At 52.0% G+C, this 15827-nt stretch overlaps 1 protein-coding gene across 1 annotated transcript in view; it reads left to right on the forward strand.

Annotated features, from left to right (window-relative positions):
* LOC127907897 (dynein axonemal heavy chain 6-like) overlaps positions 1–15827 on the forward strand; it is a 147341-nt gene that overhangs the window by 2544 nt on the left and 128970 nt on the right. The window contains 1 exon segment of the mRNA XM_052464361.1: positions 14199–14346. Within this exon segment, the coding sequence (XP_052320321.1) occupies positions 14199–14346 (148 nt within the window).

Genomic DNA, 15827 nt, shown 5'->3' on the forward strand with positions numbered 1-15827 from the left:
GAACAGTGTCCTCAGTGTGTTATCTTGTCTCTCTCTGTGTGTGTCAGTCTGTGGTGGCCCGTGGTCTTCTGAACAGTGTGTTCTCTTGTCTCTCTCTGTGTGTGTCAGTCTGTGGTGGCCCGTGGTCTTCTGAACAGTGTGTTCTCTCTCTGTGTGTGTCAGTCTGTGGTGGCCCGTGGTCTTCTGAACAGTGTCCTCAGTGTGTTCTCTTGTCTCTCTCTGTGTGTGTCAGTCTGTGGTGGCCCGTGGTCTTCTGAACAGTGTGTTCTCTTGTCTCTCTCTGTGTGTGTCAGTCTGTGGTGGCCCGTGGTCTTCTGAACAGTGTCCTCAGTGTGTTCTCTTGTCTCTCTCTGTGTGTGTCAGTCTGTGGTGGCCCGTGGTCTTCTGAACAGTGTCCTCAGTGTGTTCTCTTGTCTCTCTCTGTGTGTGTCAGTCTGTGGTGGCCCGTGGTCTTCTGAACAGTGTCCTCAGTGTGTTCTCTTGTCTCTCTCTCTGTGTGTGTCAGTCTGTGGTGGCCCGTGGTCTTCTGAACAGTGTGTTCTCTTGTCTCTCTCTGTGTGTGTCAGTCTGTGGTGGCCCGTGGTCTTCTGAACAGTGTGTTCTCTTGTCTCTCTCTGTGTGTGTCAGTCTGTGGTGGCCCGTGGTCTTCTGAACAGTGTCCTCAGTGTGTTCTCTTGTCTCTCTCTGTGTGTGTCAGTCTGTGGTGGCCCGTGGTCTTCTGAACAGTGTGTTCTCTTGTCTCTCTCTGTGTGTGTCAGTCTGTGGTGGCCCGTGGTCTTCTGAACAGTGTCCTCAGTGTATTCTCTTGTCTCTCTCTCTGTGTGTGTCAGTCTGTGGTGGCCCGTGGTCTCTGAACAGTGTGTTCTCTTTGTCTCTCTCTGTGTGTGTCAGTCTGTGGTGGCCCGTGGTCTTCTGAACAGTGTGTTCTCTTGTCTCTCTGTGTGTGTCAGTCTGTGGTGGCCCGTGGTCTTCTGAACAGTGTCCCCAGTGTATTCTCTTGTCTCTCTGTGTGTCAGTCTGTGGTGGCCCGTGGTCTTCTGAACAGTGTGTTCTCTTTGTCTCTCTCTGTGTGTCAGTCTGTGGGCCCGTGGTCTTCTGAACAGTGTCCTCAGTGTGTTCTCTTGTCTCTCTCTGTGTGTGTCAGTCTGTAGGCTCCGTGGTCTTCTGAACAGTGTCCTCAGTGTGTTCTCTTGTCTCTCTGTGTGTGTCAGTCTGTGGTGGCCCGTGTCTTCTCTGAACAGTGTGTTCTCTGTCTCTCTCTGTGTGTGTCAGTCTGTGGTGGCCCGTCTTCTGAACAGTGTCCTCAGTGTGTTCTCTTGTCTCTGTGTGTGTCAGTCTGTGGTGGCCCGTGGTCTTCTGAACAGTGTGTTCTCTTGTCTCTCTCTGTGTGTGTCAGTCTGTGGTGGCCCGTGGTCTTCTGAACAGTGTCCTCAGTGTGTTCTCTTGTCTCTCTCTCTGTGTGTGTCAGTCTGTGGTGGCCCGTGGTCTTCTGAACAGTGTGTTCTCTTTGTCTCTCTCTGTGTGTGTGTCTGTAGGCCCGTGGTCTTCTGAACAGTGTCCCAGTGTCTCTTGTCTCTCTCTGTGTGTGTCAGTCTGTGTGGGCCGTGGTCTTCTGAACAGTGTGTTCTCTTGTCTCTCTGTGTGTGTCAGTCTGTGGTGGCCCGTGGTCTTCTGAACAGTGTCCTCAGTGTGTTCTCTTGTCTCTCTGTGTGTGTGTCAGTCTGTGGTGGCCCGTGGTCTCTGGAACAGTGTCCTCAGTGTGTCTCTTGTCTCTGTGTGTGTGTCAGTCTGTGGTGGCCTGTGGTCTTCTGAACAGTGTGTTCTCTTGTCTCTCTCTGTGTGTGTCAGTCTGTGGTGGCTCCGTGGTCTTCTGAACAGTGTGTTCTCTTTGTCTCTCTCTGTGTGTGTCAGTCTGTGGTGGCCCGTGGTCTTCTGAACAGTGTCCTCAGTGTGTTCTCTTGTCTCTCTCTCTGTGTGTGTCAGTCTGTGGTGGCCCGTGGTCTTCTGAACAGTGTGTTCTCTTGTCTCTCTCTGTGTGTGTCAGTCTGTGGTGGCCCGTGGTCTCTGAACAGTGTCCTCAGTGTATTCTCTTGTCTCTCTCTGTGTGTGTCAGTCTGTGGTGGCCCGTGGTCTTCTGAACAGTGTGTTCTCTTGTCTCTCTCTGTGTGTGTCAGTCTGTGGTGGCCCGTGGTCTTCTGGAACAGTGTGTGTCTCTTGTCTCTCTCTGTGTGTGTCAGTCTGTGGTGGCCCGTGGTCTTCTGAACAGTGTCCTCAGTGTGTTCTCTTGTCTCTCTGTGTGTGTCAGTCTGTGGTGGCCCGTGGTCTTCTGAACAGTGTGTTCTCTTGTCTCTGTGTGTGTCAGTCTGTGGTGGCCCGTGGTCTTCTGAACAGTGTCCTCAGTGTGTTCTCTTGTCTCTCTCTGTGTGTGTCAGTCTGTGGTGGCCCGTGGTCTTCTGAACAGTGTCCTCAGTGTGTTCTCTTGTCTCTCTCTGTGTGTGTCAGTCTGTGGTGGCCCGTGGTCTTCTGAACAGTGTGTGTGTTCTCTTGTCTCTCTCTGTGTGTGTCAGTCTGTGGGCCCGTGGTCTTCTGAACAGTGTCCTCAGTGTGTTCTCTTGTCTCTCTGTGTGTGTCAGTCTGTGGTGGCCCGTGGTCTTCTGAACAGTGTGTTCTCTTGTCTCTCTCTCTGTGTGTGTCAGTCTGTGGTGGCCCGTGGTCTTCTGAACAGTGTCCTCAGTGTGTTCTTCTTGTCTCTCTCTCTGTGTGTGTGTCAGTCTGTGTGGCCCGTGGTCTTCTGAACAGTGTGTTCTCTTTACCCTCTCTGTGTGTGTCAGTCTGTGGTGGCCCGTGGTCTTCTGAACAGTGTGTTCTCTTGTCTCTCTCTGTGTGTGTCAGTCTGTGGTGGCCCGTGGTCTTCTGAACAGTGTGTTGTTCTCTTTGTCTCTCTGTGTGTGTCAGTCTGTGGTGGCCCGTGGTCTTCTGAACAGTGTCCTCAGTGTGTTCTCTTGTCTCTCTCTGTGTGTGTCAGTCTGTGGTGGCCCGTGGTCTTCTGAACAGTGTCCCAGTGTGTTATCTTGTCTCTCTCTGTGTGTGTCAGTCTGTGGTGGCCCGTGGTCTTCTGAACAGTGTGTTCTCTTTGTCTCTCTCTGTGTGTGTCAGTCTGTGGTGGCTCCGTGGTCTTCTGAACAGTGTGTTCTCTTTTGTCTCTCTGTGTGTGTCAGTCTGTGGTGGCCCGTGGTCTTCTGAACAGTGTCCTCAGTGTGTTCTCTTGTCTCTCTCTGTGTGTGTCAGTCTGTGGTGGCCCTGTGGTCTTCTGAACAGTGTGTTCTCTTGTCTCTCTGTGTGTGTCAGTCTGTGGTGGCCCGTGGTCTTCTGAACAGTGTCCTCAGTGTGTTCTCTTGTCTCTCTGTGTGTGTGTCAGTCTGTGGTGGCCCGTGGTCTTCTGAACAGTGTCCTCAGTGTGTTCTCTTGTCTCTCTCTGTGTGTGTCAGTCTGTGGTGGCCCGTGGTCTTCTGAACAGTGTCCTCAGTGTGTTCTCTTGTCTCTCTCTGTGTGTGTCAGTCTGTGGTGGCCCGTGGTCTTCTGAACAGTGTGTTCTCTTGTCTCTCTCTGTGTGTGTCAGTCTGTGGTGGCCCGTGGTCTTCTGAACAGTGTGTTCTCTTGTCTCTCTCTGTGTGTGTCAGTCTGTGGTGGCCCGTGGTCTTCTGAACAGTGTCCTCAGTGTGTTCTCTTGTCTCTCTCTGTGTGTGTCAGTCTGTGGTGGCCCGTGGTCTTCTGAACAGTGTCCTCAGTGTGTTCTCTTGTCTCTCTCTGTGTGTGTCAGTCTGTGGTGGCCCGTGGTCTTCTGAACAGTGTCCTCAGTGTGTTCTCTTGTCTCTCTCTGTGTGTGTCAGTCTGTGGTGGCCCGTGGTCTTCTGAACAGTGTGTTCTCTTGTCTCTCTCTGTGTGTGTCAGTCTGTGGTGGCCCGTGGTCTTCTGAACAGTGTGTTCTCTTGTCTCTCTCTGTGTGTGTCAGTCTGTGGTGGCCCGTGGTCTTCTGAACAGTGTCCTCAGTGTGTTCTCTTGTCTCTCTCTGTGTGTGTGTCAGTCTGTGGTGGCCCGTGGTCTTCTGAACAGTGTGTTCTCTTGTCTCTCTGTGTGTGTCTCTGTGGTGGCCCGTGGTCTTCTGAACAGTGTCCTCAGTTATTCTCTTGTCTCTGTGTGTGTCAGTCTGTGGTGGCCCGTGGTCTTCTGGAACAGTGTCCTCAGTGTGTTCTCTTGTCTCTCTCTGTGTGTGTCAGTCTGTGGTGGCCCGTGGTCTTCAGTGAACAGTGTGTTCTCTTGTCTCCTCTGTGTGTGTCAGTCTGTGGTGGCCCGTGGTCTTCTGAACAGTGTCCTCAGTGTGTTCTCTTGTCTCTCTCTGTGTGTGTCAGTCTGGTGGTGGCTTCTGAACAGTGTCGTGGTCTTCTGAACAGTGTGTTCTCTTGTCTCTCTCTGTGTGTGTCAGTCTGTGGTGGCCCGTGGTCTTCTGAACAGTGTCCTCAGTGTGTTCTCTTGTCTCTCTCTGTGTGTGTCAGTCTGTGGTGGCCCGTGGTCTTCTGAACAGTGTCCTCAGTGTGTTCTCTTGTCTCTCTCTGTGTGTGTCAGTCTGTGGTGGCCCGTGGTCTTCTGAACAGTGTGTTCTCTTGTCTCTCTCTGTGTGTGTCAGTCTGTGGTGGCCCGTGGTCTTCTGAACAGTGTCCTCAGTGTGTTCTCTTGTCTCTCTCTGTGTGTGTCAGTCTGTGGTGGCCCGTGGTCTTCTGAACAGTGTGTTCTCTTGTCTCTCTCTCTGTGTGTGTCAGTCTGTGGTGGCCCGTGGTCTTCTGAACAGTGTCCTCAGTGTGTTCTCTTGTCTCTCTCTGTGTGTGTCAGTCTGTGGTGGCCCGTGGTCTTCTGAACAGTGTGTTCTCTTGTCTCTCTCTGTGTGTGTCAGTCTGTGGTGGCCCGTGGTCTTCTGAACAGTGTGTTCTCTTGTCTCTCTCTGTGTGTGTCAGTCTGTGGTGGCCCGTGGTCTTCTGAACAGTGTGTTCTCTTGTCTCTCTCTGTGTGTGTCAGTCTGTGGTGGCCCGTGGTCTTCTGAACAGTGTCCTCAGTGTGTTCTCTTGTCTCTCTCTGTGTGTGTCAGTCTGTGGTGGCCCGTGGTCTTCTGAACAGTGTGTTCTCTTGTCTCTCTCTGTGTGTGTCAGTCTGTGGTGGCCCGTGGTCTTCTGAACAGTGTGTGTCTCTTGTCTCTCTCTGTGTGTGTCAGTCTGTGGTGGCCCGTGGTCTTCTGAACAGTGTGTTCTCTTGTCTCTCTCTGTGTGTGTCAGTCTGTGGTGGCCCGTGGTCTTCTGAACAGTGTCTCTCTCTGTGTGTGTCAGTGTGTTCTCTTGTCTCTCTCTCTCTGTGTGTGTCAGTCTGTGTGGTGGCCCGTGGTCTTCTGAACAGTGTCCTCAGTGTGTTCTCTTGTCTCTCTGTGTGTGTCAGTCTGTGGTGGCCCGTGGTCTTCTGAACAGTGTGTTCTCTTGTCTCTCTCTGTGTGTGTCAGTCTGTGGTGGCCCGTGGTCTTCTGAACAGTGTCCTCAGTGTGTTCTCTTGTCTCTCTCTCTGTGTGTGTCAGTCTGTGGTGGCCCGTGGTCTTCTGAACAGTGTCCTCAGTGTGTTCTCTTGTCTCTCTCTCTGTGTGTGTCAGTCTGTGGTGGCCCGTGGTCTTCTGAACAGTGTGTTCTCTTGTCTCTCTCTGTGTGTGTCAGTCTGTGGTGGCCCGTGGTCTTCTGAACAGTGTCCTCAGTGTGTTCTCTTGTCTCTCTCTGTGTGTGTCAGTCTGTGGTGGCCCGTGGTCTTCTGAACAGTGTGTTCTCTTGTCTCTCTCTCTGTGTGTGTCAGTCTGTGGTGGCCCGTGGTCTTCTGAACAGTGTCCTCAGTGTGTTCTCTTGTCTCTCTCTGTGTGTGTCAGTCTGTGGTGGCCTGTGGTCTTCTGAACAGTGTGTTCTCTTGTCTCTCTCTGTGTGTGTCAGTCTGTGGTGGCCCGTGGTCTTCTGAACAGTGTGTTCTCTTGTCTCTCTCTGTGTGTGTCAGTCTGTGGTGGCCCGTGGTCTTCTGAACAGTGTGTTCTCTTGTCTCTCTCTGTGTGTGTCAGTCTGTGGTGGCCCGTGGTCTTCTGAACAGTGTCCTCAGTGTGTTCTCTTGTCTCTGTGTGTGTCAGTCTGTGGTGGCCCGTGGTCTTCTGAACAGTGTCCTCAGTGTGTTATCTTGTCTCTCTCTGTGTGTGTCAGTCTGTGGTGGCCCGTGGTCTTCTGAACAGTGTGTTCTCTTGTCTCTCTCTGTGTGTGTCAGTCTGTGGTGGCCCGTGGTCTTCTGAACAGTGTGTTCTCTTGTCTCTCTCTGTGTGTGTCAGTCTGTGGTGGCCCGTGGTCTTCTGAACAGTGTCCTCAGTGTGTTCTCTTGTCTCTCTGTGTGTGTCAGTCTGTGGTGGCCCGTGGTCTTCTGAACAGTGTGTTCTCTTGTCTCTCTCTGTGTGTGTCAGTCTGTGGTGGCCCGTGGTCTTCTGAACAGTGTCCTCAGTGTGTTCTCTTGTCTCTCTCTCTGTGTGTGTCAGTCTGTGGTGGCCCGTGGTCTTCTGAACAGTGTCCTCAGTGTCTCTTGTCTCTCTCTGTGTGTGTCAGTCTGTGGTGGCCCGTGGTCTTCTGAACAGTGTCCTCAGTGTGTTCTCTTGTCTCTCTCTGTGTGTGTCAGTCTGTGGTGGCTCCGTGGTCTTCTGAACAGTGTGTTCTCTTGTCTCTCTCTGTGTGTCAGTCTGTGGTGGCCCGTGGTCTTCTGAACAGTGTGTTCTCTTGTCTCTCTCTGTGTGTGTCAGTCTGTGGTGGCCCGTGGTCTTCTGAACAGTGTCCTCAGTGTGTTCTCTTGTCTCTCTCTGTGTGTCAGTCTGTGGTGGCCCGTGGTCTTCTGAACAGTGTCCTCAGTGTGTTCTCTTGTCTCTCTGTGTGTGTGTCAGTCTGTGGTGGCCCGTGGTCTTCTGAACAGTGTCCTCAGTGTGTTCTCTTGTCTCTCTCTGTGTGTGTCAGTCTGTGGTGGCCCGTGGTCTTCTGAACAGTGTGTTCTCTTGTCTCTCTCTGTGTGTGTCAGTCTGTGGTGGCCCGTGGTCTTCTGAACAGTGTGTTCTCTTGTCTCTCTCTGTGTGTGTCAGTCTGTGGTGGCCCGTGGTCTTCTGAACAGTGTCCTCAGTGTGTTCTCTTGTCTCTCTCTGTGTGTGTCAGTCTGTGGTGGCCCGTGGTCTTCTGAACAGTGTGTTCTCTTGTCTCTCTCTGTGTGTGTCAGTCTGTGGTGGCCCGTGGTCTTCTGAACAGTGTCCTCAGTGTATTCTCTTGTCTCTCTCTGTGTGTGTCAGTCTGTGGTGGCCCGTGGTCTTCTGAACAGTGTGTGTCTCTTGTCTCTCTCTGTGTGTCAGTCTGTGGTGGCCCGTGGTCTTCTGAACAGTGTGTGTGTTCTCTTGTCTCTCTCTGTGTATGTCAGTCTGTGGTGGCCCGTGGTCTTCTGAACAGTGTCCTCAGTGTGTTCTCTTGTCTCTCTCTCTGTGTGTGTCAGTCTGTGGTGGCCCGTGGTCTTCTGAACAGTGTGTTCTCTTGTCTCTCTCTGTGTGTGTCAGTCTGTGGTGGCCCGTGGTCTTCTGAACAGTGTCCTCAGTGTGTTCTCTTGTCTCTCTCTGTGTGTGTCAGTCTGTGGTGGCCCGTGGTCTTCTGAACAGTGTCCTCAGTGTGTTCTCTTGTCTCTCTCTCTGTGTGTGTCAGTCTGTGGTGGCCCGTGGTCTTCTGAACAGTGTGTTCTCTTGTCTCTCTCTGTGTGTGTCAGTCTGTGGTGGCCCGTGGTCTTCTGAACAGTGTCCTCAGTGTGTTCTCTTGTCTCTCTCTCTGTGTGTGTCAGTCTGTGGTGGCCCGTGGTCTTCTGAACAGTGTGTTCTCTTGTCTCTCTCTGTGTGTGTCAGTCTGTGGTGGCCCGTGGTCTTCTGAACAGTGTCCTCAGTGTGTTCTGTGGTGGTTGGTCTTCTGAACTGTGTGTGTCAGTCTGTGGTGGCCCGTGGTCTTCTGAACAGTGTGTTCTCTTGTCTCTCTCTGTGTGTGTCAGTCTGTGGTGGCCCGTGGTCTTCTGGAACAGTGTGTTCTCTTGTCTCTCTCTGTGTGTGTCAGTCTGTGGTGGCCCGTGGTCTTCTGAACAGTGTGTTGTTCTCTTGTCTCTCTCTGTGTGTGTCAGTCTGTGGTGGCCCGTGGTCTTCTGAACAGTGTGTTCTCTTGTCTCTCTCTGTGTGTGTCAGTCTGTGGTGGCCCGTGGTCTTCTGAACAGTGTCCTCAGTGTGTTCTCTTGTCTCTCTCTGTGTGTGTCAGTCTGTGGTGGCCCGTGGTCTTCTGAACAGTGTGTTCTCTTGTCTCTCTCTGTGTGTGTCAGTCTGTGGTGGCCCGTGGTCTTCTGAACAGTGTGTTTCTCTTGTCTCTCTCTGTGTGTGTCAGTCTGTGGTGGCCCGTGGTCTTCTGAACAGTGTCCTCAGTGTGTTCTCTTGTCTCTCTCTCTGTGTGTCAGTCTGTGGTGGCCCGTGGTCTTCTGAACAGTGTGTTCTCTTGTCTCTCTCTGTGTGTCAGTCTGTGGTGGCCCGTGGTCTTCTGAACAGTGTGTTCTCTTGTCTCTCTCTGTGTGTGTCAGTCTGTGGTGGCCCGTGGTCTTCTGAACAGTGTCCTCAGTGTGTTCTCTTGTCTCTCTCTCTGTGTGTGTCAGTCTGTGGTGGCCCGTGGTCTTCTGAACAGTGTCCTCAGTGTGTGGTCTTCTTGTCTTCTCTCTCTCTGTGTGTGTCAGTCTGTGGTGGCCCGTGGTCTTCTGAACAGTGTGTTCTCTTGTCTCTCTCTCTGTGTGTGTCAGTCTGTGGTGGCCCGTGGTCTTCTGAACAGTGTGTTCTCTTGTCTCTCTCTGTGTGTGTCAGTCTGTGGTGGCCCGTGGTCTTCTGAACAGTGTCCTCAGTGTGTTCTCTTGTCTCTCTCTGTGTGTGTCAGTCTGTGGTGGCCCGTGGTCTTCTGAACAGTGTGTTCTCTTGTCTCTCTCTGTGTGTGTCAGTCTGTGGTGGCCCGTGGTCTTCTGAACAGTGTCCTCAGTGTGTTCTCTTGTCTCTCTCTGTGTGTGTCAGTCTGTGGTGGCCCGTGGTCTTCTGAACAGTGTCCTCAGTGTGTTCTCTTGTCTCTCTCTGTGTGTGTCAGTCTGTGGTGGCCCGTGGTCTTCTGAACAGTGTGTTCTCTTGTCTCTCTCTGTGTGTGTCAGTCTGTGGTGGCCCGTGGTCTTCTGAACAGTGTCCTCAGTGTGTTCTCTTGTCTCTCTCTGTGTGTGTCAGTCTGTGGTGGCCCGTGGTCTTCTGAACAGTGTGTTCTCTTGTCTCTCTCTGTGTGTGTCAGTCTGTGGTGGCCCGTGGTCTTCTGAACAGTGTCCTCAGTGTGTTCTCTTGTCTCTCTCTGTGTGTGTCAGTCTGTGGTGGCCCGTGGTCTTCTGAACAGTGTGTGTGTTCTCTTGTCTCTCTCTGTGTGTGTCAGTCTGTGGTGGCCCGTGGTCTTCTGAACAGTGTCCTCAGTGTGTTCTCTTGTCTCTCTCTGTGTGTGTCAGTCTGTGGTGGCCCGTGGTCTTCTGAACAGTGTGTTCTCTTGTCTCTCTCTGTGTGTGTCAGTCTGTGGTGGCCCGTGGTCTTCTGAACAGTGTCCTCAGTGTGTTCTCTTGTCTCTCTCTGTGTGTGTCAGTCTGTGGTGGCCCGTGGTCTTCTGAACAGTGTGTGTGTTCTCTTGTCTCTCTCTGTGTGTGTCAGTCTGTGGTGGCCCGTGGTCTTCTGAACAGTGTCCTCAGTCTGTGTTCTTCTTGTGTTCTCTCTCTGTGTGTGTCAGTCTGTGGTGGCCCGTGGTCTTCTGAACAGTGTCCTCAGTGTGTTCTCTTGTCTCTCTCTGTGTGTGTCAGTCTGTGGTGGCCCGTGGTCTTCTGAACAGTGTGTTCTCTTGTCTCTCTCTGTGTGTGTCAGTCTGTGGTGGCCCGTGGTCTTCTGAACAGTGTCCTCAGTGTGTTCTCTTGTCTCTCTCTGTGTGTGTCAGTCTGTGGTGGCCCGTGGTCTTCTGAACAGTGTCCTCAGTGTGTTCTCTTGTCTCTCTCTGTGTGTGTCAGTCTGTGGTGGCCCGTGGTCTTCTGAACAGTGTCCTCTCTCTCTGTGTGTGTCAGTGTGTGGCCCGTGGTCTCTTGTCTCTTGTCTCTCTGTGTGTGTCAGTCTGTGGTGGCCCGTGGTCTTCTGAACAGTGTGTTCTCTTGTCTCTCTCTGTGTGTGTCAGTCTGTGGTGGCCCGTGGTCTTCTGAACAGTGTGTTCTCTTGTCTCTCTCTGTGTGTGTCAGTCTGTGGTGGCCCGTGGTCTTCTGAACAGTGTCCTCAGTGTGTTCTCTTGTCTCTCTGTGTGTGTCAGTCTGTGGTGGCCCGTGGTCCCGTGGTCTTCTGAACAGTGTCCTCAGTGTGTTCTCTTGTCTCTCTCTGTGTGTGTCAGTCTGTGGTGGCCCGTGGTCTTCTGAACAGTGTCCTCAGTGTATTCTCTTGTCTCTCTCTCTGTGTGTGTCAGTCTGTGGTGGCCCGTGGTCTTCTGAACAGTGTGTTCTCTTGTCTCTCTCTGTGTGTGTCAGTCTGTGGTGGCCCGTGGTCTTCTGAACAGTGTGTTCTCTTGTCTCTCTCTGTGTGTGTCAGTCTGTGGTGGCCCGTGGTCTTCTGAACAGTGTCCTCAGTGTGTTCTCTTGTCTCTCTCTGTGTGTGTCAGTCTGTGGTGGCCCGTGGTCTTCTGAACAGTGTGTTCTCTTGTCTCTCTGTGTGTGTGTCAGTCTGTGGTGGCCCGTGGTCTTCTGAACAGTGTCTCTTGTCTCTCTCTGTGTGTGTCAGTGTGTTCTCTTGTCTCTCTCTCTGTGTGTGTCAGTCTGTGGTGGCCCGTGGTCTTCTGAACAGTGTCCTCAGTGTGTTCTCTTGTCTCTCTCTGTGTGTGTCAGTCTGTGGTGGCCCGTGGTCTTCTGAACAGTGTCCTTGTGTTCTCTTGTCTCTCTCTGTGTGTGTCAGTCTGTGGTGGCCCGTGGTCTTCTGAACAGTGTGTTCTCTCTCTCTGTGTGTTCTCTTGTCTGTGTGTGTCAGTCTGTGGTGGCCCGTGGTCTTCTGAACAGTGTGTTCTCTTGTCTCTCTCTGTGTGTGTCAGTCTGTGGTGGCCCGTGGTCTTCTGAACAGTGTCCTCAGTGTGTTCTCTTGTCTCTCTCTGTGTGTGTCAGTCTGTGGTGGCCCGTGGTCTTCTGAACAGTGTCCTCAGTGTGTTCTCTTGTCTCTCTCTGTGTGTGTCAGTCTGTGGTGGCCCGTGGTCTTCTGAACAGTGTCCTCAGTGTGTTCTCTTGTCTCTCTCTGTGTGTGTCAGTCTGTGGTGGCCCGTGGTCTTCTGAACAGTGTGTTCTCTTGTCTCTCTCTGTGTGTGTCAGTCTGTGGTGGCCCGTGGTCTTCTGAACAGTGTGTTCTCTTGTCTCTCTCTGTGTGTGTCAGTCTGTGGTGGCCCGTGGTCTTCTGAACAGTGTCCTCAGTGTGTTCTCTTGTCTCTCTCTGTGTGTGTCAGTCTGTGGTGGCCCGTGGTCTTCTGAACAGTGTGTTCTCTTGTCTCTCTCTGTGTGTGTCAGTCTGTGGTGGCCCGTGGTCTTCTGAACAGTGTCCTCAGTGTGTTCTCTTGTCTCTCTCTGTGTGTGTCAGTCTGTGGTGGCCCGTGGTCTTCTGAACAGTGTCCTCAGTGTGTTCTCTTGTCTCTCTCTGTGTGTGTCAGTCTGTGGTGGCCCGTGGTCTTCTGAACAGTGTGTTCTCTTGTCTCTCTCTGTGTGTGTCAGTCTGTGGTGGCCCGTGGTCTTCTGAACAGTGTCCTCAGTGTGTTCTCTTGTCTCTCTCTGTGTGTGTCAGTCTGTGGTGGCCCGTGGTCTTCTGAACAGTGTGTTCTCTTGTCTCTCTCTGTGTGTGTCAGTCTGTGGTGGCCCGTGGTCTTCTGAACAGTGTCCTCAGTGTGTTCTCTTGTCTCTCTCTCTGTGTGTGTCAGTCTGTGGTGGCCCGTGGTCTTCTGAACAGTGTCCTCAGTGTGTTCTCTTGTCTCTCTCTGTGTGTGTCAGTCTGTGGTGGCCCGTGGTCTTCTGAACAGTGTGTTCTCTTGTCTCTCTCTGTGTGTGTCAGTCTGTGGTGGCCCGTGGTCTTCTGAACAGTGTCCTCAGTGTGTTCTCTTGTCTCTCTCTCTGTGTGTGTCAGTCTGTGGTGGCCCGTGGTCTTCTGAACAGTGTGTTCTCTTGTCTCTCTCTGTGTGTGTCAGTCTGTGGTGGCCCGTGGTCTTCTGAACAGTGTCCTCAGTGTGTTCTCTTGTCTCTCTCTCTGTGTGTGTCAGTCTGTGGTGGCCCGTGGTCTTCTGAACAGTGTGTTCTCTTGTCTCTCTCTGTGTGTGTCAGTCTGTGGTGGCCCGTGGTCTTCTGAACAGTGTGTTCTCTTGTCTCTCTCTGTGTGTGTCAGTCTGTGGTGGCCCGTGGTCTTCTGAACAGTGTCCTCAGTGTGTTCTCTTGTCTCTCTCTGTGTGTGTCAGTCTGTGGTGGCCCGTGGTCTTCTGAACAGTGTGTTCTCTTGTCTCTCTCTGTGTGTGTCAGTCTGTGGTGGCCCGTGGTCTTCTGAACAGTGTCCTCAGTGTGTTCTCTTGTCTCTCTCTGTGTGTGTCAGTCTGTGGTGGCCCGTGGTCTTCTGAACAGTGTCCTCAGTGTGTTCTCTTGTCTCTCTCTGTGTGTGTCAGTCTGTGGTGGCCCGTGGTCTTCTGAACAGTGTCCTCAGTGTGTTCTCTTGTCTCTCTCTGTGTGTGTCAGTCTGTGGTGGCCCGTGGTCTTCTGAACAGTGTCCTCAGTGTGTTCTCTTGTCTCTCTCTGTGTGTGTCAGTCTGTGGTGGCCCGTGGTCTTCTGAACAGTGTCCTCAGTGTGTTCTCTTGTCTCTCTCTGTGTGTGTCAGTCTGTGGTGGCCCGTGGTCTTCTGAACCTCAGTGTGTTCTCTTGTCTCTCTCTGTGTGTGTCAGTCTGTGGTGGCCCGTGGTCTTCTGAACAGTGTCCTCAGTGTGTTCTCTTGTCTCTCTCTGTGTGTGTCAGTCTGTGGTGGCCCGTGGTCTTCTGAACAGTGTCCTCAGTGTGTTCTCTTGTCTCTCTCTGTGTGTGTCAGTCTGTGGTGGCCCGTGGTCTTCTGAACAGTGTCCTCAGTTCTCTTGTCTCTCTCTGTGTGTGTCAGTCTGTGGTGGCCCGTGGTCTTCTGAACAGTGTCCTCAGTGTGTTCTCTTGTCTCTCTCTGTGTGTGTCAGTCTGTGGTGGCCCGTGGTCTTCTGAACAGTGTCCTCTGTGTTCTCTTGTCTCTCTCTGTGTGTGTCAGTCTGTGGTGGCCCGTGGTCTTCTGAACAGTGTCCTCAGTGTGTTCTCTTGTCTCTCTCTGTGTGTGTCAGTCTGTGGTGGCCCGTGGTCTTCTGAACAGTGTCCTCAGTGTGTTCTCTTGTCTCTCTCTGTGTGTGTCAGTCTGTGGTGGCCCGTGGTCTTCTGAACAGTGTCCTCAGTGTGTTCTCTTGTCTCTCTCTGTGTGTGTCAGTCTGTGGTGGCCCGTGGTCTTCTGAACAGTGTCCTCAGTGTGTTCTCTTGTCTCTCTCTGTGTGTCAGTCTGTGGTGGCCCGTGGTCTTCTGAACAGTGTCCTCAGTGTGTTCTCTTGTCTCTCTCTGTGTGTGTCAGTCTGTGGTGGCCCGTGGTCTTCTGAACAGTGTCCTCAGTGTGTTCTCTTGTCTCTCTCTGTGTGTGTCAGTCTGTGGTGGCCCGTGGTCTTCTGAACAGTGTGTTCTCTTGTCTCTCTCTGTGTGTGTCAGTCTGTGGTGGCCCGTGGTCTTCTGAACAGTGTCCTCAGTGTGTTCTCTTGTCTCTCTCTGTGTGTGTCAGTCTGTGGTGGCCCGTGGTCTTCTGAACAGTGTCCTCAGTGTGTTCTCTTGTCTCTCTCTGTGTGTGTCAGTCTGTGGTGGCCCGTGGTCTTCTGAACAGTGTCCTCAGTGTGTTCTCTTGTCTCTCTCTGTGTGTGTCAGTCTGTGGTGGCCCGTGGTCTTCTGAACAGTGTCCTCAGTGTGTTCTCTTGTCTCTCTCTGTGTGTGTCAGTCTGTGGTGGCCCGTGGTCTTCTGAACAGTGTCCAGGAGAAGGAGGCTATGTTCCCTGTCTATATCAACTTCTCAGCCCAGACCACCTCGGCCAGAACACAGGAGATGATCGAGTCCAAACTGGAGAAGAAGAGGAAGAACATTCTGGGTGAGAGAGAGTAATATTGGGGTAGAGATACAGTAACTAGCAACCCATTCTGGGTGAGAGAGAGAGGCCCGAGAGTAATATTGGGGTAGATATACGGTAACTAGCAACACATTCTGGGTGAGAGAGAGAGAGAGAGAGAGAGGTCTTCTGAACAGTGTCCTGGGTAGAGATCTCTTGCAACCCATTCTGGGTGTGTGAGAGAGAGAGAGAGAGAGAGAGAGAGAGAGAGAGTAACAGTGGGGTCAGATGTGTTAACTTGTCTCATTCTGGGTGAGAGAGTCTGAGAGAGAGAGAGAGAGAGAGAGAGCGAGAGAGTGAGAGAGAGTGAGTTCTCTTGAGAGAGAGAGTAATGTGTGAGAGAGAGAGAGAGAGTGAGAGGAGAGAGAGAGAGAGAGAAGAGTGTGTTCTCTTGTCTCTCTCTGTGTGAGAGAGAGAGAGAGAGGAGAGAGGTCTTCTGGGGTGAGATACGGTAACTAGCAACCCATTCTGGGTGAGAGAGAGAGAGAGCGAGAGAGAGAGAGAGAGTCTTCTGAATAGTGGGGTAGAGATACGGTAACTAGCAACACATTCTGGGTGAGAGAGAGAGAGTAATATTGGGGTCTTCTGATACGGTAACTAGCAACACATTCTGGGTGAGAGAGAGAGAGCCCGTAATATTGGGGTCAGGATACGGTAACTAGCAACACATTCTGGGTGAGAGAGAGAGAGAGAGCCCGGGGTCGGGATACGGTAACTAGCAACACATTCTGGGTGAGAGAGAGAGTGGCCCGTAATATTGGGGTCGGGATACGGTAACTAGCAACACATTCTGGGTGAGAGAGAGAGAGGTGTAATAGACTCTGTGGAGACTCTGCTAGCTAGCCAACAGTGTCCTAACAGCTGTTCTCGTCACCACACGTTTACTGATTCTGTCAATCACCGGTTAGGTCTTTTCAACATTTTCATTTCATTACAGTACAACGGTTTGATTTGTTTGATCGTAGCTTCTACATAGCTGCTACATGTGCCGTCTTTGTTTCAAAGATAATGTGTGTAGTCTAGACCGATTTCCTAGGTTAGCTAGCCAGCTATTGTCGTTCTTTTAACTCAACGTAACGTTAACAACACTGCTAGCTAACCAGCTGGCCCCTGAATAGCAGTGTAGAAATTATTACACTCAACGGAACGACTTGATTAGTGTAGTGCCAACAACGCAGCTACTGCCAGCCAGCCTACTTTAGCAGTACTGTATCATTTTAATCATTTTAGTCAATAAGATTCTTGCTACGTAAGCTTAACTTTCTGAACATTCGAGACAGTGTAGTCCACTTGTCATTCTGTTTCCTTGCATTAGCGTAGCCTTTTCTGTAGCCTGTCAACTATGTGTCTGTCTATCCCTGTTCTCTCCTCTCTGCACAGACCATACAAACGCTCCACAGTGTGTTCTCGACCACCCTAATCTGGTGGTCAGTCTGTGGTGGCCCGTGGTCTTCCAGGTCTCT

This window comes from Oncorhynchus keta, chromosome 16, assembly GCF_023373465.1.
Source record: "Oncorhynchus keta strain PuntledgeMale-10-30-2019 chromosome 16, Oket_V2, whole genome shotgun sequence".
NCBI lineage: Eukaryota > Metazoa > Chordata > Actinopteri > Salmoniformes > Salmonidae > Oncorhynchus > Oncorhynchus keta.